This window comes from Hipposideros armiger, unplaced genomic scaffold (assembly GCF_001890085.2).
Source record: "Hipposideros armiger isolate ML-2016 unplaced genomic scaffold, ASM189008v1 scaffold_777, whole genome shotgun sequence".
Taxonomy (NCBI): Eukaryota; Metazoa; Chordata; class Mammalia; order Chiroptera; family Hipposideridae; genus Hipposideros; species Hipposideros armiger.
Genome location: NW_017732127.1, coordinates 476,293 through 499,192, shown reverse-complemented (window position 1 = coordinate 499,192; position 22,900 = coordinate 476,293). Strand labels below are relative to the sequence as shown.

Genomic DNA, 22,900 nt, shown 5'->3' with positions numbered 1-22,900 from the left:
ATTGAGAGTCCCATGTCCTAGGAAACCCCTCAGTCCTGGGCAAACCCTACCAGGAGCATAATCTGAAAACCCTTGGATGAGATGATCCATAAAATGTGGTGCTTCTAGCAATGACAGGAGGAGGTGATGTATATCAGTAGATTTTCCCTCAATCATCACCACCTCAAGGCATCTGTGTACCCCCTACAATGTTTGGGGACTGGTAAACAAGTAGAAAGGGAGGAGATGAGAGGCCAGGAGATGTTGGGGCCAGATACAGAGGGCTTAGCCATTGTGAAAGAGGTGGCAGAGGAACGATTACTACTGACCCACATACAAGTGTAAAGGGAGGGAGTCATAGAGGAGAACACCCAGCAGGTGGGCTGCTCTTAGAGCCAACCCAGTAAGTCCTACTTGGAAGGAGTTGAGCACAGCCTTGAAGATCCTTTCATGCAATCATAGGATCTCTATGAAAGAAAACTGAGGACATTAATTAGTCCTTTCACACATGTGCTGTTTTATCATGTATGAGGGAGTCAGCTGGTAGATGGAGTCAAATAAAAGCCATAACAGAATGGAAGAGGAGAGAGAAAGAGGGGAAAAGAAACTGTAATCTGGGGAATGTGTTTTGCACATTTTGGGATAGAGTCATTAGCTGGCAGCTAGCAGTGAGGTCAGCCTGATAATTCTACCATTGAATGGGCCAACTAGGTATATCAGAGAAGCCACTTCCAGTTGTCTGTGAATGTGTCGTAAGACCTGGGGAGTCTGGCTGTGAGCACAGAGGCACTGTATGGGGTAGACGGAGTCCTTGCATCAGCACCTCTGCTTTGGTTAGGCCAGGCTAGCCTGCCTCTCTTATTAGGACTTCTAATCCCTAATATTTGTACTGATCTGAGATTTTCCAGAACCTTTTGTTCCATTATCTCATAACCATCCCTGTTCCTTAGGAAGAAGGAAAGATATCGCTTGTGCTGAGCCAGCTGTGTGACCTTGGACAAGCTTGTGGCCCCTTCTTTCTCATCTGTAGACTGGAGGGCCTGACTCTCAGGCATGCTTTGCTTGCCTCACGGTGGCCTAGTGTTAACGAGTGTGGGCTTTGAAGGGAAGGGGCCTGGGTTTGAACCTGGACGCTGCCGCTTCCTAGCCGTGCAGCCCAGAACAAAGCCCTCGAACTCTTTGAGACTCATCTTTTATTTTTCGCCTGTAAAATGAAATTGGTCATACCTGCCTTTGCAGTGTTTTGTTTTGTCAGCCACGTGGACCATCGATAAATGGTGGCGGCTGCTACGACTGCCATGACTATCCGCTCCAGTAACGATGGAAGTTTTGTGGGTGCCACTTGATTGCAAAGCCCAGTTCCTTTGATTCTGAAGAGTGCTGATTCTGTTAAGCAGGTTGTGCGCCCGCTTCCTCCACTGCTCCATCCCTTTCGTGGGCAGAGGCCTTGGCCCTGCTTCCAGCTCTGTCTGGCTGGCACTATGCTTTAATGGTTTCGGCTGGCAGAGCAAGGCCCTGCTCTTGTTTCCTGGGTCGGGGGTGCTTTGTCCCTCCTTTTCACTTCACCTGCCATGGGAACAGGGAGTCTCGGAGGCCAAGAATTCCCGTGTGTGTTTTCCACATATGAATGTGCTGCTAGTTGTCAGCTGGCCCAGGGCCACTGATCAGGTTTGGAAGCCCTGGCTCTGAGCTCTGCTGCCTGGGAACAGTGCCCAGAAGCAGAAACTGACTTCCCTCCCCCTTCAAACCCAGGGGTTCCCCGACATAGACTTAGTCACAGTTTCAGAGTTTCCTTTATGCCATGTGTTTTCCCCATGCTCTCCCCTCCAAGCACCAGAGCTCACACTTTATGGGGGCTGGTTGACTGAAAGTACTGGACACACTGAAGGGTTTAGTGGCTCACTGGTGTTTCCATTGGACACATCTATATCTCACACCTGCTTTGTGCTGTACACTATGCTAGACACTGGAGACGTGGTACAGGCTCAAATGAGACTCTCCGTCCCCAGTTTTGTATGGCCTTGAGTACAGGGGATAAAGGCAGACCCTAATGCATTTCTGGTTCAGAGATGGCAGTGCATTTTGTCAGAGGAACAACGTTACGCCTGGTAGACACAGACCCAGAGTAGCTCCCTGAACCAGTGCCTCTCACACTTTAATGAGCACGTGAATTACCTGGAGATCGTGTTAGAATGTGGCTTCTGATTTTCAGCAGGTCTGGGTGGAGCATGAGGGTCCTTATTTCTACTAAGTTCCCCGGTGATTCTGGGCTGACGGTCCATGGACCACACTTTGAGTATTAAGGTTCTAAGTCCGAGGTTCTCAGCCCTGACTGCATGTTAGAATCACTAGGGGAGCTACTGATGGAATTCCATCCCAGACCCTATTAAATTAGAGCCCGGAGCCTCACAAAAACATGTATACAAATGTTTACCTCAGTATTATGCATAGTAGCTAAAAAGTGGAAAAACCCAAATGCTCACCAACTAATGAAAGGATAAAAGAAATGTGGATATCCATAAAATGGAATATGATTCAGCCATAAAGGGAATGAAGTGCTGATTCCTGCTACAGCATGGATGAACCTTGAAAATACTATGCTAAGTGAAAAGAAGCCAGTCACAAAATGCCACATAGTATATGACTCCACTTATATGAAATGTCCAAAATAGGCAAGTCTATATAGAGACAGAACGTAGACTAATGGTGGTGAAGGACTGGGAGTGGAGGAGATGAAGAAGGGAAACAGGAAGTGACTGCCGGTGAATATGGGGGCGGGGGGGGCGTTCTTTTTGGGGTAATGCAAGTGTTTTTTGATGACTTTTTTAACTTTATGAATTATACTGAAAACCACTGAAGTGTATAATAGGAAAGGGTAAACCTTATGGCATGTGAATTATATCTCAATAAAGCTGTTGCTTGAATATTCCAAAATTTGCTTTGAAGGATCTAGATGTTGTTAGTAATAAAAGTTTCCCAGATGACAACATGTGCAACCTAGGGTTAAATGCTCGAACATAGTGATTCTCTGTAGAGTCTGTGGACTGGCATCAGCTTCTCCTAAGAAATTTTTAGAAATGCAGATTCCTGGGCTCTGACTCACTGAATCAGAAACTTGTGTTTTCAAAAGCCTGCCAGGTGATTCTGATGCCCTCTGAAGTATGAGAATCTGCATGGCTAAAGTACTATATATTTTTAAAAGATTTTATTGGGGAGTTGGGGGAGGGGAACAGACAAGTTGCTGTCCTTTTGTTCTTCAGTCTAGTTGTGGAGGACGTTGCTTCACTGGCCCATGTTGGTATTATCATTGCGCTCTTCCCGGGTGAGGCAGATTGGTCACTGGCCTCTGGACGCCGCTCACAGCAGCTTGCAGCAGCTCACACCAGCTGCCGGCCCCTCATGCTGTCTGCCAGCCACTCACGGTAGCTTTTTACGGCAGCCCACTGCAGCAGGGGCTGCAGCCTACGCTATCGCGGGCGACTCACGGCAGCCCAGCTCCAGATTGAGCTGTTGTTCACCATCTTAGCTGTAGAGGGTGCAGCGTCACTGGCCCTCATGTGGGATCTGAACCGAGGCCCTGCTGCTCAGAGCTGGCATCCCAAGCCAACTCTTAACCAACAAGCCACTCGGTCGGCCCCTCCAGGAAACTTTTGCTGCAGCATTGGTGTAGGCACAGGCAAGAAAGTGCCCTTATAGCGAGGAACTAAATGATGCCATGTGACACTATCCACCCTCTCCATATCTTTCAAATAGACATTGGGAAATCATCCCTTCTGATCATCAATATTGCCTGTTCCTTTTTGCAGGTTGTGACCTAGAGACGGATTAGGCGACCTAATGTATAAATCATCACCAACATTTAGAAAGAATGAAAAGAGAGAGCATAGAAAAGATCAGATTGCAAATACAAACATTATAAGTTAACTATTCTTTTGTGAAACTTTTCTTTCAGGGATGTGTGTGCGCATGCAGTATGCCGACTCACACAATAAAATGTAATTCGTTTGTCATTACCGCCTCTGCTTTGCTTTTTCTTAAAGGTATGCAAAATCCAGCCAGATCAAGACTGTGTCAAGCAGCAAGATATTTTTTAAAGGAAGTAGATTTCGATATAGGTGGGTACCCATGGTTTCATTTCAGTGATGGGGCTGGGGAGGGGCAGCCATTTGCATTTGAATGTTTTGCTTGTGAATCAGTGCCCTTCGGCTTGTGCCCAGCTTTGGTCCTTCCTCCCACTCCACTCATCTCTTACGCTCACGGCCACCCTCAAACTCCATAGTAACGTCCCCTCATGGAGGGAGAGAAGGTGTGGATTCCCAGAGCTGGGTAAGACCATTGTGAAGTTACATAAAGAATACATGGGCACACCTCTCTCCATCTGCTTTGAACGTCTGTGCACAGATGTGTGTTTTTGTCTTTTGCAGCGGTAAGGTTGCCAAAGAGGTGGTGGAGGCGAGCTCCAGAATTCAGAGAGAGCCGCCAGAGGTGCACAGGTGAGCGGGGTGCTCCCCAGGGCTCCAGGAGGCTTCTGGGATGGACAGAGGGATTTAAAGCCTGGCTTTGCCAAATCCCGTACGGCGGGAAAGGGAGTAAGGAATCTTTCTGGAATCTTCTACCCCCTGCCTGCCCAGGATATTGCTGTATACAAGAACTTACAGGCCCTTGAGACGCTGTTTCACATGCTCCTTTTTTCCCTACCTCTACCTTCCACTATCCCCTTTTATGTGTATGTGAAAGCCGATTGAGTTCACATCCTCAGGATGCTTCTCTGGTCCTCTGTTCTTTGCCAGTATCTCTCAAATCTGGGAGAACAAGGCTTGTGTCTGTCCTGGTCATCTCCATACGCTCCAACACCTAACACAGTGCTGGGCACATAGGTGGAGGTCAGTGAAGACTTGTTGAATGAATGCATGAGCTAGGAGTGTGAGACGACAGCAGCACCTCTGTGAACTTCTGAGATCTGAGATCTGTCCAAGGTGCTGCCCCAGGGCCCTCGCCCTCCTAAGAGGCAACACTGTGGTCAGAGCCATGGCAATGTGGGCCACTTTCAGTAGCAACTTCTTGTTCCTTCCCAGCAGCCAGTGGCATAGTAGGAAATTGTTTGTCTTGAATAACTATTTTATTTTTGAATTATTTTAACTTCTTTGATGTGCCTGTCAAAGGTGAGAGTATAGTAAACGAGCTCCTTTTCTCTAGTGGTGTTCAGAGATGACCATCAGTCTAGAATAGTGACAAGGCTTCACTTACCTACTTTTCCTTACATTGAGATTCTACTTTTTTTTTCATATTATGATCTTTTTAAAATTAAATTTATTGGGGTGACTTTTCAAAGAATGACAAGTTCATGAACTGCTACTTCCACTGAGATGTGTATGTCTAGGGAGAGACAGACCGAGTACACTATCTTGGGAATTTTCTTTTTTCAAAAAGAGAAGATGCTAACTCTCATGTTAGTTCACTGATCTTTGCTGATGACAAGCTCCCCATGCAGAGCCCCCTGGGATGGCTGCTTGGTGAGAGTCACCTGCTGATCCCAGAGGCCCGGTGAACCCTGGGCTGGCTGTGTGAGTCACATGGGCATAGTGGCCACCACCAGGGGACACCCTGAGGTAGCATTTGCATCTGAAATGAGCACCTGTCTAGGAGTCATGAATGGGTTCTATCTTGGCTGTGTTGCTTACCAGCTGGGTAGTCTTGGGTAAGTCACTAAACTTCTCACGTCATCAGTTTAAGTTTATTCATCTATAAAATGTGACTTACAATAATACTTTGTCCGACTTCTAGGTTTTGTTATGAGGATTAAAATAAAGTGGTTTAAAAATTCTAAAGGGTCATACAAATGTGAAGTAGTGATATTATTATTGTCTCTCATTCAAGACATAGAAGCTGACAAGTTCACCTTAAAGTCTGTTCAGATGGAGTTTTTGATAGCAGGCCAGCAGCATTTCCTGTTGCTCCAAGGAGTGATGCAGGAACGCTGAGAGCCTCATTTTAGCCGCTCTGTTTTATGTCCTCATTGTTTGAAGACAATCTTAGAATCTACTTGCATTTCCCAAAGGAAACTTTTGTACCTTAGTAGAGCCCTTAACGACAGTTTCGTTTGGAAACTGCTCTGTGCCAGGAGCACGCACATGTGTGGGCTGCAGAGAGGACCAGGCATTATTGCATAGTCAGCAATGGGTCGATTGTGAGAGTGTAGAAACAGTGCCGACCCTCCTCTGACCTGGGGAGACCCCCCAGCCACAGAAACTGTTACCTCAGAAACTCAGATTTCAACCTGGGGGCAGAGTGGGAGCTGATTGGGATGTCAGCACATCCTTTAGAAAACTTTGAGACACAGTGGGACCTTGTAAAGTCACAAATGATGGGAGGTTAGGGGTAGCACATGGAGTCTCCTCTGGGCGTTGCAGGACCAATCATGCAGAGAGGCAGTGTGGAGCGCAGCAAAAAGCACTGGACTAGGAATCAGAGGATCTGGGTTTGAGGCCTAAGTCTGGCCACCTGAGTCTCTCAGTCAAGTTCTATAACTTCACTGAGGTTCAGTTTCCTCATCTGTATACATGCTATTTTTCTTGCCTATCTTATAGGCACATTGAGAAAAACAAATGAGGTAACGTGTATACAAATCACTTCGTAAACCAAAAAAGGGCCATTTGAATTCTAGTATTATATTTACTTATATTTATTGTTAGAACAGCTGTGCTGGTGGGTTCTTGCTTCAAATGAAGCTTGGATCGGTTTGCACCTTTAAAAAGATTGTAAGGAGAGAGTTAGGTAAAAAATAATAATAATAATAATAACCTTGAGTCTAAACAAGTGGGTAGGGAAAGGTGAGAGTCTTGCATTTTGATTCTAATTTTGCTTAGTTTTTCCCTCTGGCTGTCCTTGTGCCTGAAGCCCTGGATTCTTGCTGCTCTCAGGGAAACACCTAGTTGTATCCACTTTTGGGTTTACCTGAGTCTTGCACTTATCAGGGAAGTAATGTTCATTTCTGAATCATAGCATTGGGGAGTCTCAGGGTTGCAGTCCCCCGCAGGGGTCATCTGGCCTAACCCTAGGCAGACCCTATAACCCCTGTCTCTGGCCATGGGTCTGTGCTACAGCAAAGCGGTAGGAGCCTGTGCGCATAGTGGCTAAGTCAGCATCCTCCTGCCCATCCAGTGCCAAGCAGCACACACCTGTGAGGTCACCTCTTGTAAGCTCAGCCTGTCTCAGCACCAGGCAACTGCCCAGACACTGTAATGGTGCGAGGCAAGCAGCAGGGTGCTCGATACCTCCAACTGAAAAGTATTGGGAAGAGGGCTGATGGGGAGCAAAAGACCCTCCGTAAAGGCTCGCTCAGGTTCCTCCTTATTGTAGCGTATGCAGTGATTCCTGGGGAGTAGAGCTGCTGTCAGCTACGCTGAATGGGTGATCGGAGATGGAACAGCACAACTCCAAGAGTTGGTTTGTGCAAGAGTGGATAGATGGACATTTCAGAGGTCAGAAACATACACGGTTCACACAAACCTGGCAACATGTTATGCTTTGCAGAAGTAGAATCAGTGATGAATGGGCCACAGGACCTGTGGAAAGCCCACGAAAGTTCAAAAAATGAAAACCCTTCACAATAAAAGGAGGAATTGTTCACAATAAAATTTAATCTCCCCTCCTTACTCCTTCCTTCCTATCTTCTCCCTGCAAGGAATTCCCATTTGCACTTCTTTTCCCGTAAACACAACCCATGCTTGCCAGGACTCACCGTAGGCATCACCTTCCCTGGGAAGTCATTCCTGCTGTCCCTTCACTCATGGCAGGATCAGGTACCCTTCCTCAGTGTTCCCGTGGGACCCTTAGCCATCAGTCTCCTTCGTTAGATATGTGTGTTTCCATTTGTGGCTGTGGCACATTAATGAGTCATGAAGTAGAAATAGAGGTAAAGACCAGCACTTTAAACAAAATGAAATAGAACAGAAACAAAACAAAACAGTGAATCGCACATAGCCATAGTTATCATCACTGTGTGAAACATTCACTTTAGTTGTCTGTCTTCCTGCATACGTGCATGTATGTGTGTACACAGAGGTGATATAAAATGTATTTCTTAATGTGGTCTCAGTCAAAAAAAGTTTGAAAACCATCGTTCTAGAGAGAGTTACTTAAGACGAGGACCACACTTCCCCAGAACAAGGCAGAACGTCCAATACATATATACAGCAAAGTAAGTGCTTGTGAATGAAATAATGAAGAAAAGGACTCCATGGTTAAGCAAGCCCTCCTAAAGTTCTTTTCCAGACAGTGCCAGCTGTGTGTAGAGGGTTTTCAATTCAAGATGCTAACAGGCATCCTGATCTTACCTGATACACCCCCTGCCCCGTATTCCCAGCAGAAATGCCCGGGCTATAAGGCAGTCCTGTCAGCTGGCCTGGGGAACACTCTGGCCAGTCTGCAATGACAATTATGTCAAGCCAGGATTACATTCAGTTTCAAGCCTGAACACCCCTTTTGGGTCACACAAGAAGCTGTATGGCAGACAAGCATGGATAGGTGAGTCTGCCCTTAATGTGCTTATCAAGGTGGGGCTGATTATGATAAGTACAACCTAATTACAGAGACACATGCAGTGAATTGTGAATGAAGCAAGAATAGTGTGAGCAGAGAACAAGAAAGAGAGTGTGTGTATGTGTGTGTGGTGAGGCCAGTCCAGGGAGCTTTAAAGGGAAGGAGACATTTGACACCATTTTTGAAGGATGCGTTGGTTTTGGTTTTGACAGGAAACATGGGGCGGGGCAGGGTGCTTGAACACCCACCAGAGGCGCCCCACCTCCCTGTCTGTCAGGACAGGCAGCCATTCCCCTGCAGCAGGCAGTGTATATGGGCTTCCTAGCCACTCGCCAATAGTCTTGAGGAGATATTTGCACGGTTTGCCATCTGCTACCTGTCACAGCCACTGACACACATATGTGTTCCTTTCAAAAGGAAAAAGCAGAGCTGGGTTCTGTGGCGGGTTGGTGAGTGGAGTGTGAATTTGAATTGGGTTGTTAAACATTGATATTAAATGTTGGATATCCAGTGACACTAGGATAGCGCAGAGCTATAAACATCTGTGCCATCTGTACAGGTTTTTGGTTTTGATGTTTTGGTGGTTGTTAAATTACTTTGAGGCATGCCCTTCATTCACTTTTCTGCTTGTCTTGTCGGTGAAACCTGCCTCCCATATCTTTTTCAAATGCCTGTGTTGTCACCTGCCTGCCCAAATCTGATGACAAATGGGGAAATACATATTCTTTCACTGTATTGCATTAGAACACACAGACATTTTTTTCAAGACCTTAAGGATAAAAAGGGCTACGTGTCCTGAGTGTCATGTCATTGTTACCACTGGCCTAGCCCACTGTGTGGGTCTACAGGCAGTTCCCAGCTTGGGCAGCCTACTGAGATGGAGGGGCTGGTGTTTGCAATGGAAACCAACCCTGCCTGGCCTTTTTTCTGTTTTCAGAGCCAACATTACCCAAAGCCGCAGTTCCCACTCCTTGAACAAACAGCTTATCATTAACATGGAGCCACTGCAGCCCCTGCTCCCTTCCCCCAGCGAGCAGGAAGAGGAGCTGCCACTAGGTGAGGGTAAGTACACTTTCTTCCAGAGGCCACGGTTGCAGGCTTATCCTGGAGGAATGAGTGAGGCAGAAATCCTGGGTAGGTTGGGTAATGGTTAGGGTGGGGGATGGAGTGAGTCATACACTGTGAATCAGCTGTTTGGAAGACTGCATTATATTGAGAGTTCTATCAGTTTTTTCCTGGAGAGAGTTCACTGGTACAAAGTATTCCTAAAATTAAATGTTAAAGCAGTAATGATGTTAGACCTGCACTGCCCAATATGCTTGCCACTAACCACGTGTGGCTGTTTAAAACTAAGTTTAAATTAGTTAAAATGAAAAGTTCAGTTTCTCAGCCACATTAGCTAGATTTCCAATGCTCAATAGTTACATGTGGCTAATGGCTACCATCTTGGGCAGCTCAGATCGAGAACATTTCCGTCATTGCAAAGAGTTCTTTTGGATGGCTATGTTTTTGACTATAATCACAATTAAATTAGGGGTTATAAAGCATTCTCTACAAGTATCTCTACACTGGTCATCCCCTTTCTGTCTCAGTATTTCTCCAGCCTCTTGTTCCCTTTTCCAAAAGTCTTTTTCTGATAGATTTGATACAAGCAAACATTTACAGAGTCTACTTCAACCCAAAAGTTGTTATATTTTTAGAGACTATAATATATATTCTAAGCTTCTTTTTTGTGCTTTTAAGGACTTACTTCAGGGAAGAATCTCACCATACTTGCTTGCTGCAGACACTTGGTGAGGCAAATCTCACACTCTTATTAATTTCAAAGTAAATTAAAAAAACAATTCACCCAAAATAAAGTTATTGGAACTCTGAATACAAATATAACATGTTTTTCTTTAACTTTATGTGATTTTGGTTTCATCATTTAAAATCTGGATACTGGGCAGTTTAAAGAGGGCAGGTCACTACATCCCCAAAAGGTCATCTTCACCTGTAGCTTCAAGTCAAGAATTCCTTGCATTTGGGAAAGCTTTTCAGCCCATAATGAATATAGCTTGGGATGCAGAAATCCTTGAGGGAGAGACAGCAGCAACTAACACTGAAGTGTAAAGAATTTTAGTAATTTTTTTCTAAAAAAAGCATTAATGATCAGAAGGAGAACTGGGGAACTGGATGCCAAATATACCATGGATGGAAGGAAAGTGTGAAAAATACAAAGGATAGGGCCTCAGAAGACACTTTTATCTCTAGCTGGGCCACAAGTGGATGATAATGAGAACAGACTTGTTATAAGTAATGGCCTTGTACTCTGTCTTAACAGCTAACTCTGTATGCATAGGTTCTATGCTAAATTAATTTTAGGGTCTCTGGGTCCATGTTGCTTGTCTACATTTTCTCAGCACCTTCTCTGTTTTTGTATGCTTTTCAAGTGAAATGAAAGCTTTCATTTGTGATCATCAGTGATTTTCTGGGCTTCCTCCAAAATGTCTAAAATATTGGTTTGAGTGGAAATCACTTTTTCTGGAGGTCACGGTTACCCCAGCGTTGAACGGAGAAGAGGAAGGGACAAAGAACAGCCCAAGCTTGGGATTGTGACTATGCCTTACCTGCAAATATGGAAACCTAGATGGGAATAAAAGTTGGAAGTCCAGACAAGTTGAACAATTACCATGGGGAATATGGAAGCCATGCCACTGTTGCCTCAGGTGCCCCCCAAGATTTTAAGGGGAGCTTGGGCAAACTTTCTCCTGAACCGTTCACTCTATTCAATTAGAAAATTCTGCTTTGCACCGTTTTCTATAATGAGGTTCCCCTGCTAAATGCTAACATGTTTTTAACATGACAACTGTGTGAACAAAAGATACTACATACATTATAATTAACTGCAATAAAAAAACTTTCATGGCATATAATAGAATCCATAAGCCACCTTTTCATTTTTTTCCAGTAATTCTAAAGAAGAATCTTAAATTCTTTCACCAACTGTGAAGTCAAACTGATAGGTCTTTCTCTTAAGAAGTCCAAAATAGCTCCATAAATGTCTAATAAAACTCTTTTTCCCCTAAAAAATCCATCCCCTTATGGGACATCTTTGTGGGTTTTAAAGCTTAGGCAAATAATAATTACCTCCAGAATATAGAATCAACTTAAAAGAATAGAGGTAGAAACAATAGTTTTATTAAATGTCCAGTAGATAGAATGAACTTCCCAATCTAGAAAAGAGAACAGAATCATCTTAAGTACCACGGAATTCGAAGTTATGATTCCCACAGTGAACCTAGTTCTGTGTTTTTGATACCGTTATATGTCTGTTACTGTTTGAGAGTCAGATTCTGCTCCATGTGTCATCTTTGAGTGTCAGGCAATGGGTTTTAGACAATCCATAGAGATAAATACTTATTGTATAGATTTATATTTCTCTGATACGTAAAGACAAGAGAGGGAGAGACTAGTACAGCTTTAAACAAAGATGTTTCCCTCTTTGTGGGTGGGTTCTTTTTCTAGACACACACAATGGGATGAATTTTGTTTCGTTCTTAGGTTTTCATATTTTAGTACTTTTTATGTCTGTGTAAGAGCAAAATTGAAAGAGGCTAGGAATTCATTCATTTCTTAATACAGCTATGACAGAGACAAGGGATACCACTGGTAGACTATACTAAGCATGTGCAAGTGGCTGTGGCCTATAAAGATGAAGACATTGTCTTCCCCGGAGACTCACAGCCTGTTGGGGAGACAGCAGTGGGATCACAGAGGTTCTGGCTCTGCGGATTGAATTGTGTGCTCAATTTTCTGAATGCCTCATGAGATATCAGCGCCTCAAGCTGCCTGGAGAGCATCTTGTTCCCTTTTCGTCTCATTAGAGTGTCTGACGCAAAATTGGTGGGCACAGGAATGAATGAATGAGACTGACAGGCAGAAGGCAGTGTGGGTGGCCTGGTCCACCTGCACTGGTTGCTTGTGTGGCTTTGGGGAAGAGGGGTCATGGGAGCAGTGAAAGCTGAGGCAGAAAATTAAGGAAGGGCCAGATCACGATGGTCTCACATGACTTGGTGGAGAGTTTAGACTTTAACCTGAGGGCAACTGGGAGGCACTGGAGGATTTCAAGCATGGAAATGACCTGATCGGAGTTGTGTTTTGTCTCATTTGTGATATGCAGAGGGCAGATGAGAGGCGGGTATGGCTGAAGCAGCTTTTCAACCTCAGCAGTATGACATTTGAACTTTATAATTCTTTGTTGGAAGCTGGCTCATGTATTATACAATGTTTAGAAGCACCCCTGGCTTCTACCCAGTAGATGCCAGGGGTACCCCGCCAGTCCTGACAACCAGAAATGTCTCCAGGTATTGCCAGATATCTCCTGGGGAACAAAATTGCTCCCTGGTTGAGAATCACTGGGTTGGAGGCACAGAAACTACACAGGAACTATTGTACTAGCTCAGAGCATAGGTCAACAAGGGCCAAGCTGAGACAATGAGAGTGGGACTCGGGAGGAGGCAATGGATTCAAGCTAATCAGCTGGAGATGGGGGTCACTGATTACATGGCAGGTATGCAGCCCGTGGACTCCTGTCCAGGTTCTGCCCTTGTCTCCTAGACTTCACTGAGTGAAAAGACTTCAACCTCTTTAAAGATGAGACACTTGACATACAGGAAGGTTTAAGTCAGGATCACATAGGGAGTCAGTGGCAAACCTGATTTTGTTTAGATATTGGAATTATCTGTTTTGTTTAGTTAGATCCTGCACATCCCTCACTGAACTTCAAATGTGGAGTGGACGAGACTCGGACATTACTGCTCACCTTTGATGTCACCGTTCTTCATCTCTACATAGTGGCTCAGCTTCTTGTTTGGGAGAGTTTCAAATCACACATTTTGGAACTGGATCCATAAACAGGTCCAGGTTGGTAGTGTGAGTCCTATTAAGAGAGTTGCCTGATTAGGAATTAAAAAAAAAAAAAGGCTGGGAGAAGAAAGAAGGTCTTAACCCTGACCCCTCGAGGCACCATCTCTGTGAGGTCATGGGAAGGCCCTGGCAGCCTGTCTCACACGGGTGCCATGGTGGTGGCGTCTCTGCTGCCGCCATGACTCTCTGGGGTCACCACCACTCATTTGTCTGACAGGCTTGTTCCTCCTAGAACTTCAAATTTCTCAAAGACAACTGGGCAGAGCACGATTGCCCAGATAAGCCCAGTGAGCTTCTGGAAGAACGTGTGACCCCATCCACCCACATGACAGCTGTAGGATTAGCGCTGAAGTTGGCTGTGTCTTGGTAGAGAAAAAAACATAATCAGTTCCTAGGCACCACTAGGCAACGGGAAAGTTTTCAGTGTTACCTCAGAGTTGCTCCGTTACAGGATCTGAGTAGATTAGTGCTGTGGAAAACTTGAGATAAGAATGGCAAACCATTTGAAAAGTGCCACTTAAAGCTTCTGAAAATTTCAAAGGAAGAAAAAATTGAGGATGGGAATTGTTTTGGGTAAAAATGCTATTTTAAGGCGTCATTAAGCTGAATAAATTCATATACAAAATCGAGTATGGTCTCCGTAATGTAGATAGCAAAATATTTTCATGTTTTATTGGTAGAGGATCTTTTTTGTTATGGAAAAATGCTGGGTTGTGGTAGAGAAGGGGAATGAACTTAATCACATGAAGCTGGGTAGCTGGCAATGAGTGATGCCTATCGAAGATCATCTTGTCTACCAGAGCAATGGTGCAGGCTGGCAGAATCAAACTGGCAGGATACCATGCTTTCTTCTCCTTGGTAGACAAAACTAAGCAAGAGTTGAAAATGTTTGACACCCTCCTGCTGGCAAAACAAAAGCACAGTGGAGACACAAGAATATCTACAAAGGAGTGTCTTGGGGGTGGCAATGTGGTTTGGATTGAGGATGGCTTGAAGTTTCATTTCCCTGTGATTGAGAAAATGTCTGTATCAAAGAATAGATGGAAATTAAGGAGGGTGGTAAAACTAACTCTTCCAAGTCACCCTTTAGCAGTGTCCCTGTAAATGTTTGTGTGTAGTGTGAGTGTTTGTCGTGGCTGTAGCTCTCTCTGTGGATGGGAGGGGCAGTGAGGGTGTTTAAAGGGGTGTTTACAGTGTTTGGCTGTAACTATAGACAGCTGAAGTAGTGTCATTGACATTCTAGAAAGTCTGTATCTGAACCTATGGAGGCATTTTGAGCATATAAAGAGTATTGCTCTCATCCATCAAGCATGCCATACTCTTGACCCCACCCACCATCCACCCCAACATATAACCCCGTGACCTGTGGTGCCAGCTGCATTTCCCCATGTGAGGCTCTTTCAGCATCGTACCAGGTAGAGCATTTCACATACCACATAGCTGCTCCAGTGCCATCACTGGTAAGGTCTCTAACAACCCAAGGCTGCTATGATTACACAGATTTTGAATTTCTTTGCCCACTCTTTTCCCTCTGGTCTCCCCCCTGCTTATCTGATATGAAATTTTTCCTTCCTCTTTCTTCCCTTTATGGAGTTCCATGGCCATGGCTCAAACGTATTTAACCTTTTCTCATTAATTCAGTGTCTTTCTTCCCGGCCATTTTTCCCTCTGTGCTAAGTCATTTTTTTCCTTTGGCTCAGGGTATGTCAGGACATGCGGTTAGGAGCCGTGCACTGGTCTTTTTGAAATTCCTTTTATGTTATGGAGCTGTAGGAGCTGTTACTAAATCCTGTGAAACCACATCCCCCCTTGTGGTTACTGCTACCTGGTGACAGCAGACCAATTAGCTCCAGCTCTAATTGTACTTATCCCTGACACGGGGTTTGTGATTGTTACTGGTTTGTATTATCTTATTGTAAAATAAAAATTATCATTTTCTAGAAAATTTAGAAAGTACAGAAAAAAAAGCATAAATAAGCAGGAAAAAAAAAGAATCACCTTCCAGATTATCCCACCTCCTAGAGACAATCGATGTTAATGTTAGCAATTTTCTTTGCTATGCATTTTAACGCCTTTGCGACCATCCTGTGTGTACAACTTTGAAAATTCTGGCTTTGTTTGCTTAATGTTGAAAACATATCAAAGTGAACTGTGGTTCAACAATAAATTGGGAACGTATTTAATGTGAATGCAGACAAATAGGGTAATATCCTGAATTAGGAGGGACACCTACAAAGCTCTGTTTTAAGCATCGTTTTAGCACTGCACGTATTTGGCTCTCCTGAACTTTTCCATTGAATAGCACCCACTGTCTCCCACTGCTGATGGGCATGCAGTGGGGCACCTGTTCCAGCAGGAGCTAGGGGCCTCCACGGAGCTGAGGGTCCATTTCTGGTTTTACTTACAACTGCAGTATCAGATTAGCAGAGTCAAAATTCAGAATTCATTACCACATCTGCGGCATTCTGGAGGAAAGAACCACAGTTTGGGTCTCCAACTCCTCTAGGGTAGGACATGCCAAGAGCAACTCCAGGGAGGTGGGACTGGGGACGGGAGGAATGAGATCAAGGCCTGAGCGAGCTCTGCAAATTCACGTTTGTAACGTTTGTAAGCTCTTCAAAGCTTTTTACCCTTTTTGTGCTTTTCTTTGGAGTTTGTTTCATTTTGGGAACTTTGGTTTCTGGTATTTACTGAGAGCTTAGGTACTCATAAGAAGTTTGTATCACTTGAAAGAGATCTTTGAAATGTTAAGGATTTATACTGCTGTACGGAAGCTAACTGCCTTGTTCCTGATGCAATTTGAGTGCCTTTTATCTTGAGGGAATTTTGTATTTTACATCATAAGACACCGACAGTGTATCATTGAAATTCTGTAGTTGGCTGATTTGCATAAATTGTTCATTTTATGAAATAGGGTATTCCTCAGTGTAAACACAGGAGTGCTTTGGGTCGCTGCTCTGTTTTGCATTCTGTGGGGAAATAGGAACTCTGGTCTCAGCTCCTCCACCAGTCAGCTGGTCAACCATAGACAAGACACTCCACCTTTTGGAGCCTCATATTCCTGTCTATAAAATGAGAGAATTGGACTTGAGCACCACAGAAAGGCTTTCTAGCTCTAATCTCTTTGATTCTCTTGCTGAATGTCAAGGACAGATTCCAGGACGATGGTTTGAGGTCTTCTACAATGAGAATGGGCACTTGGGGACAGGAATACCTTTCATAGCTTTTGAGGGTCAGAGGGAATGTTGCAGATATTCTAGTACAGGACTCGGTGAACTATGGCCGGTAGCTGCCCCTATCCCCACCCCTGTTTTTTTCCTGGCCCAAGAGCTAATGGTTACATTTTAAATGATTATATAAGTACCTACATAATATCCTTGATTTTTACCTCTTGGCCTGCAGAACCTCACATTTACTGTCTGGGCCTTTATAGAAAAAGCTCGCGGATCTCTGACCTAGCACACCCCTCAGGATTCCACCAATGAGAAAGCTCAGAGAGGGGAAGTCTCGTAGCTGGGTAAGCACTGGGGGTGGGATTAGGTCCTGGTTCTCAACTCCTGGCCCAGGTATCTTAGATGTTCTCAAACACATCTAAAATACCCACTTCCTTCTTGCTAAAACAACTGGTAACTAAGGAACTGCATTTAATTTTCAGTCATATAAAATGAATTCTCAAAAGAAATGATTTATATAAATGCAGGGAATCTCTGTGATTTAGCGAGCAGGCTTGTGAGTATACTGGGCAGAATTCGAGCCTTTGGTCTTCTATCATAGCAGGCCAGGGCCTAGTGCCACCTTGGAGTCTTGCAACATACTGGTTAGTGTCACCTCACCTTAGGAGTGGTGAGGAGGCTGTGGACCGAGTGTGCCCCCACCAAGCAGAATTCCTAGTAGAGCCAGATGTAGGGAAACAGATTTCAGACAGGAAGACTTGCTCCCCACTGGGAATCGCGTTCTTGTTTTAAAGCTGAACTCGTTAAATAAGGAATGGCTCACTGCGGGCCTAGTTCTAATTACTCATAGCCTGTGTTAAGGATCTTTGTCTTATTAGTGAAAGCCATTCAGTGTGGAACTTCCCACATCGCCGCTCGTGCTCAGGCTGGCACTGCGGCTGCATCTCAGTATTAATAATTAATTGCTTTAAAGAATACGGCTGAGGTGAAAAAAAGATATGTCAGTCAAGCGTCCCATGAAGTAATCTGGTCACAGTCCTTGAGGGTTGGGATGTGAGCCAGGGGAAAGCGTAAACATGAGCAGCTGTGACAGCCAGAGCGTGGTCTGCGATGGCGACGATATTGTGCTTGGCACATAGGCAACTAGACACTCCCACCACATCCCTAAGAAGCTGCAGGAGAGGGAAAGTGAAAATATTACTAAACCATTGTCATTAGAAAGCAGAAGCTATAATTTTCTGAATTTTTAGATGCAGGAGGTTCTGTTTTCTAGTGTTTTGGTTAGTGGGTGAGTGTGAAGTAAATGTTCTTTTTTGATACCCAGGCTTACAGCGAGGCAGGATCTCACAGAATCTCCTTTCCTTCCCTCTCTCCTGTTAAGACCCAGGGCCAGTTATGTGGAAGAAAGTGTTGGGCAGTGTGTGCTAGTTCCACTCTTTTGGGTATACTCCTAAGGGTAGGTCTGTGGCAGTACTAGCAGGGTTCAGAAAAGAGGGTTGGTCAGCTGGCACAGGCTGGACGTTAGGGGTGTCCACTGGGGTGCACGTCCAACGCCATCCATAGAGGGGTGCACGTCAAATGCCATCCATAGAAGGGTGCAGCCTCCCACTTAGTTTGACTGATGGTGAATTGGAGGCCCCAGAGCCATGGCTTCCAGTGTGGTTTGTATGCGGTGGGGTGGAGGAAGAAATTATTCGCACTTCTATTGGGATTTTACTTTTATCACCTCATAAAATTTCTGTTGTGTAGGTTTTATAATGGACGTAATATGTAAGGAGAGCACATGTGTCTAATTTATAAATAAATATGCATTTATTCATAAGTATGAGCAAATGTGCCCCCCCCAACCAAATTTTGGATACAACTGCTCTAGATCTTACAGAAGAGTTGATAAAGAAGAAAAGGCAGACCATGTTTTCAAAACTCTGAAATCCCTGTTTATGCCAAAACTCTAGATTCCTAAAATAGATGTGAAATCTATCTGCTCTAGTTACGGTGGTGACATGCCATTTTACATGCTTTCCGTCTTTCATGCCGGTAAGCCAGGATGAGTCACCCAAGCAGTCTGGGATTTGCCAAGCTACTTGGTAGGTGCTGTGTCACTCTCACTGACATGTTCTGTGGTGGCCCAGTTTACATGGGGGCTGGACTCCACTTTCGGAGTGGACACATGACACTTTAGTAGGGATTCTCTGGTGGTGGGAGGGGCATTGGGTAAGAGGGCTGCGGTTCGTTCATTTCATCCGATAAACATGTACTTCTTATCTGGCACATGCTGGGCACTGACATCGCTTGGATTGTACCCCCTCTTTTATAAAACAAAGTGAGACGATTTCTAAGTTTCTTCTCCACTCTGACCTTGAATAATTCTTCCCCCAAATTGCTGCTTTTCTTAAATATGTGCTTTTCATCAGTACCTTGGAAAACAAAAGGTATATATGTCAGCCTTCTTTTTAAATGTTTTTAATGAAACAGTAAGCATGTGCCACAATGACCTCTAAAAACAGGGTTACGTCTTTTTTCCTTTCTTTTTGTGAGTTACACATTTCCAGCATAAAACTGAAAATTAATCGCAGCATAAAGGGAATATAAAAGGAATGTTGCCACCCAGCCCCCACACACACTTGAAAGAGCCCTCACATGCTTTAACGTCTTCTCTTAGAAAAGAAGTCGATTTGGAACTTTGTGAAGCTCCAAATCTCTACGTGGGCACAGGACATGTGAAAATGGGCGGATGCTTTGGCTGAAAGAAAAGTAAATCGGGTTTTCAGGATGACCCACTTGATAATCTGTACATAGACTGGGTTTTACTATTAAAGGATGGATAATTCACATTAGAAAAATCAAGTATCCCTTGTGATCTGGGGGCTGGTCAGACCCTGCCTGAGCCTCTCTGCCACTGCACAACGTGGCCCCTAAATACAGGCTTGGCCCCACCCCCTACTCGAGGACCAATCCTTCCCATCCCTTACCTGGGAGGGCGGTAAAGCACAGTCTAGCCTCTGTCCCAGGTTCCTAGGTTTACTCTCTCTTGCCCTGCCCTCATGCTTCTGGTCCTCACCAGCCTTGTTTCTTTTCCTGTCTGTCCTGGTGGTGCCCCTGGCACTCAACTCCCCCAAAACCTTGACAGCCCCTCTACCTGGGGCTAGGCCAGGCTCCTGACCCCTACCCGGTGGCTGGGGTTGCGGCCTGCTCTGCTGATTGACAGCCTGCATGGATCTCCAGTCCTGTCTTGGGTCTCCTGGGGCCGTGTCTGTTCCTTCCCAGAGCAGGCTCTTCTGTAACATTTGCCCCATCCTGAGAAGGGGAGTCCGGTTTTAAATGCCCATCTTCTCTGGTTAAACTGCTTCCTCTGGTCATAAGGTACTAAAGTGTCAAATCCATCAGCACAGTCCTATTCACTGTAACTTTTTAAATATATCCCAGAATCATTGACACTGTAGTCACTCTTCTCTGTCTCCTGGTTGCTATCCCTCCATCTGCTTCTATTCCCACCCCCTCTCCTAATCGTATTTCCCACACAGCAGCCAGGGTGATTTTTTTTTTATAAGTAGAGCTCAGATCCGGTTGTGATAAAGTCTAAGCTCCTCACTCTGGCCTAGGAGGCCCTGGCGCCTTGCCCCCTGCCCCCCGTTTTCCTACTGGTCTCCTCTCGAATCTCGGTGTGCTTATCACACTGGTCTTCCCATTCTCCCTTGAATATGCCAAGCTCATTGCCACCTCACGGCCTTTGCATGAGCTGTTTCAGCCACCTGGAAAAGCCTTTCCTCTGGTCTTTGCACGGTTGTTTCGTTAAGTCTTAGCTCAAATTCCAGCTCTGTGGGAAGTTTTCCCTAAGTACCCAGTTCTGAGTAGTTCTCCCAGCCTACCCATTTGTTCTCTCACATGCCATCACTCTGTTTGATTTTTTGTCAGGGCGCTTAGCACTATTGGTCACTTTCTAATTTATTTATGTGTTCTGTTTGTTGACTGTCTTCCTTGATGAAAACATCAGCTCCGTGAGAGCAAAGACTTTGCTTGTCTAACCCCTCACATTATCCCCAGTAGTTGAGATGTTCTGACACATAGTTGGAGCTAAATTAATACTTGCCAAATTAGTGAATGAATGTATAAATTCTAAGTGCAGGCAGGACGGCCTTTATTTATATAAGAGAAAGCATAGAAAGAGAATAGTCTCCTGACATTGGGGTTTACCAGAGGCAAGCATGTTCTTTTCTTTTTGGTTTTAATCTGAAATCAAAAGCTATACTATAGTCACTGTAGAAAATTTGGAAAATACAGAAACCACAAATAAAATTTAAAAATTACCTGCACTCTATCTCCTATATTCAAACTGCGGTATGAATGTGTGTAATTCATCTATATAGTTTTAACAAATATTGAATTACACTAGAGATACTATTTTGTGTCCTGCTTTTTTACTTATTAATATAACATAAGCATTTCCCCATAACATCAAATATTCTTTCACAGTTTTAGTTTTAATGGACATATGAGGTCGGACAATTAAGCTTGTGAGCTCATCCTAGAAAAAGTGCTACATACCTCATTGCTGAATACCAGTACGGTTACCTTTGAAGTGCTTCCCTTGGGAAGCTATGCACCAATGCCAGCGCCTAGTCCACCCTTCAAAGCAATTTTGGAACTCTTTTTCTGGAATGGCCTCAGAGCTGTTGTCGTATTACCCTTGATGTCCTGAATGTCATCAAAATGTCTTCCTTTCAATATTTCCTTTATATTTGGGTAGAGAAGTCATGGGGGGCCAGATCAGGTGAGTAGGGAGGGTGTTTCAATACAGTTGTTTCCTGGCTAAAAACTCCCTCACAGACAGTGCCGTGTGAGCTGGTGCATTGTCGTGATGCAAGAGCCATGAATTGTTGGTGAAAAGTTCAGGTCGTCTAACTTTTTCATGCAGCCTTTCAGCACGTCCAAATAGTAAACTTGGTTAGCTGTTTGTCCAGTTGGTACAAATTCTTAATGAATAACCCCTCTGATATAAAAAACGGTTAGCAACAGCGTTGCAACAAGTTCGTGAACTTAGTTGTCAGACCTCATGCATTATTTCATCACATAAATATACAAAAATCTCTGTCACCCTCCCCACCTTCCACCAAATTATATATAAGAATATCTATTATTGTAGCCTGAAAACTGGGTATAACAGTTCTTTAAAATCTTTGCAAAACTTAAGAGTGTTTGGACATTGTTCTGGCGTTAACTGGCCATTTATATTCCTCTTACGGAGCATGCAACTAGAATGCAAATGTGAGAGGCCCTTGGCTGGTGTGTTGGGGAGAAAGATTGGGTCCTACTACCTCTAGCTTCTTGATTACGTAGCAGCAACACAAGGAGCCCACAGTTCCAGAAGAGCCTGGCTTCTTCCACAGGGAGACACACAGATGCCCTCTTTCTCAATACCATCTGCAAAGCTATTGGGAAATATGGAGAAAACACTGGAGCTCCATTTATTAAAGCAGCTCAATTTAATTTCCTTTACTCAGAGAAAAATGATTTATCTGTAATGGTGACTTGTACCTGGAGGGAGTGGAATAATAAAGCAGAAGTGATGGAAAAACAAATTCATCCTGTACAGAGACAAAGGAAAATAGATTCTTGGTTGAAAATACTAAATACAGAGCAATGGAGGTTGTTCTAGTTGGAGCCAGTAAGGATAGCGTTGTCACTCGTTTCTTTCAGGGAAATTTCGGGGCAGCTACACTGGTATCTGACGAAAACTGCACTATCAGTAGATTGCCTTGGTGCAGTGCAACTAAGACATGGAACATGTCTTCAACCAGGGTAGCGAAAAAACACTTTGTTTTTTTATAAAAGGAAGAATTTGAATTATAGGACCTTGGTCAGTGAGATGGTTTAAATTCTACTCCAGAGGAATTCTTCATATGTATTTCTGAAGAATGCATTATAGTTATGAAATTCCTAATCCCTGTCCAACCTCTGTGTGATATTTTCAGCTGGTTCTGCTATGGACAGCTATGGGAGGTTTTCCTTCATGGTACTGCCATCCCTGCAGTGAGAGTAACTGTGGGTATTCAGGCCCTATCTTTATTCACAGGGTTTTTTTTGTTTTTTTTTTTTTTAAGATTTTATTGGGGAATTGGGGAAGGGAGCAGTGTTGGGGAATTGGGGAAGGGAACATTGTGTTTTTCCAGGACCCATCAGCTCCAAGACAAGTTGTCCTTCAGTCTTAGTTGTGGAGGGCACAAACTCAGCTCCAAGTCTAGTTGCCACTTGCAATCTAGTTGTGGGGAGACAGCCCATTATCCCATGCGAGATTCGCA

At 44.3% G+C, this 22,900-nt stretch overlaps 1 protein-coding gene across 1 annotated transcript in view; it reads left to right on the top strand.

Moving 5' to 3' along the window:
- FRMD3 (FERM domain containing 3) overlaps positions 1-22,900 on the top strand; it is a 284,121-nt gene that overhangs the window by 234,490 nt on the left and 26,731 nt on the right. The window contains exons 9-11 of the mRNA XM_019628278.1: positions 4,020-4,094; positions 4,404-4,472; positions 9,458-9,582. Of these exons, the coding sequence (XP_019483823.1) occupies positions 4,020-4,094; positions 4,404-4,472; positions 9,458-9,582 (269 nt within the window). The remainder of the gene's footprint in view (positions 1-4,019; positions 4,095-4,403; positions 4,473-9,457; positions 9,583-22,900) is intronic.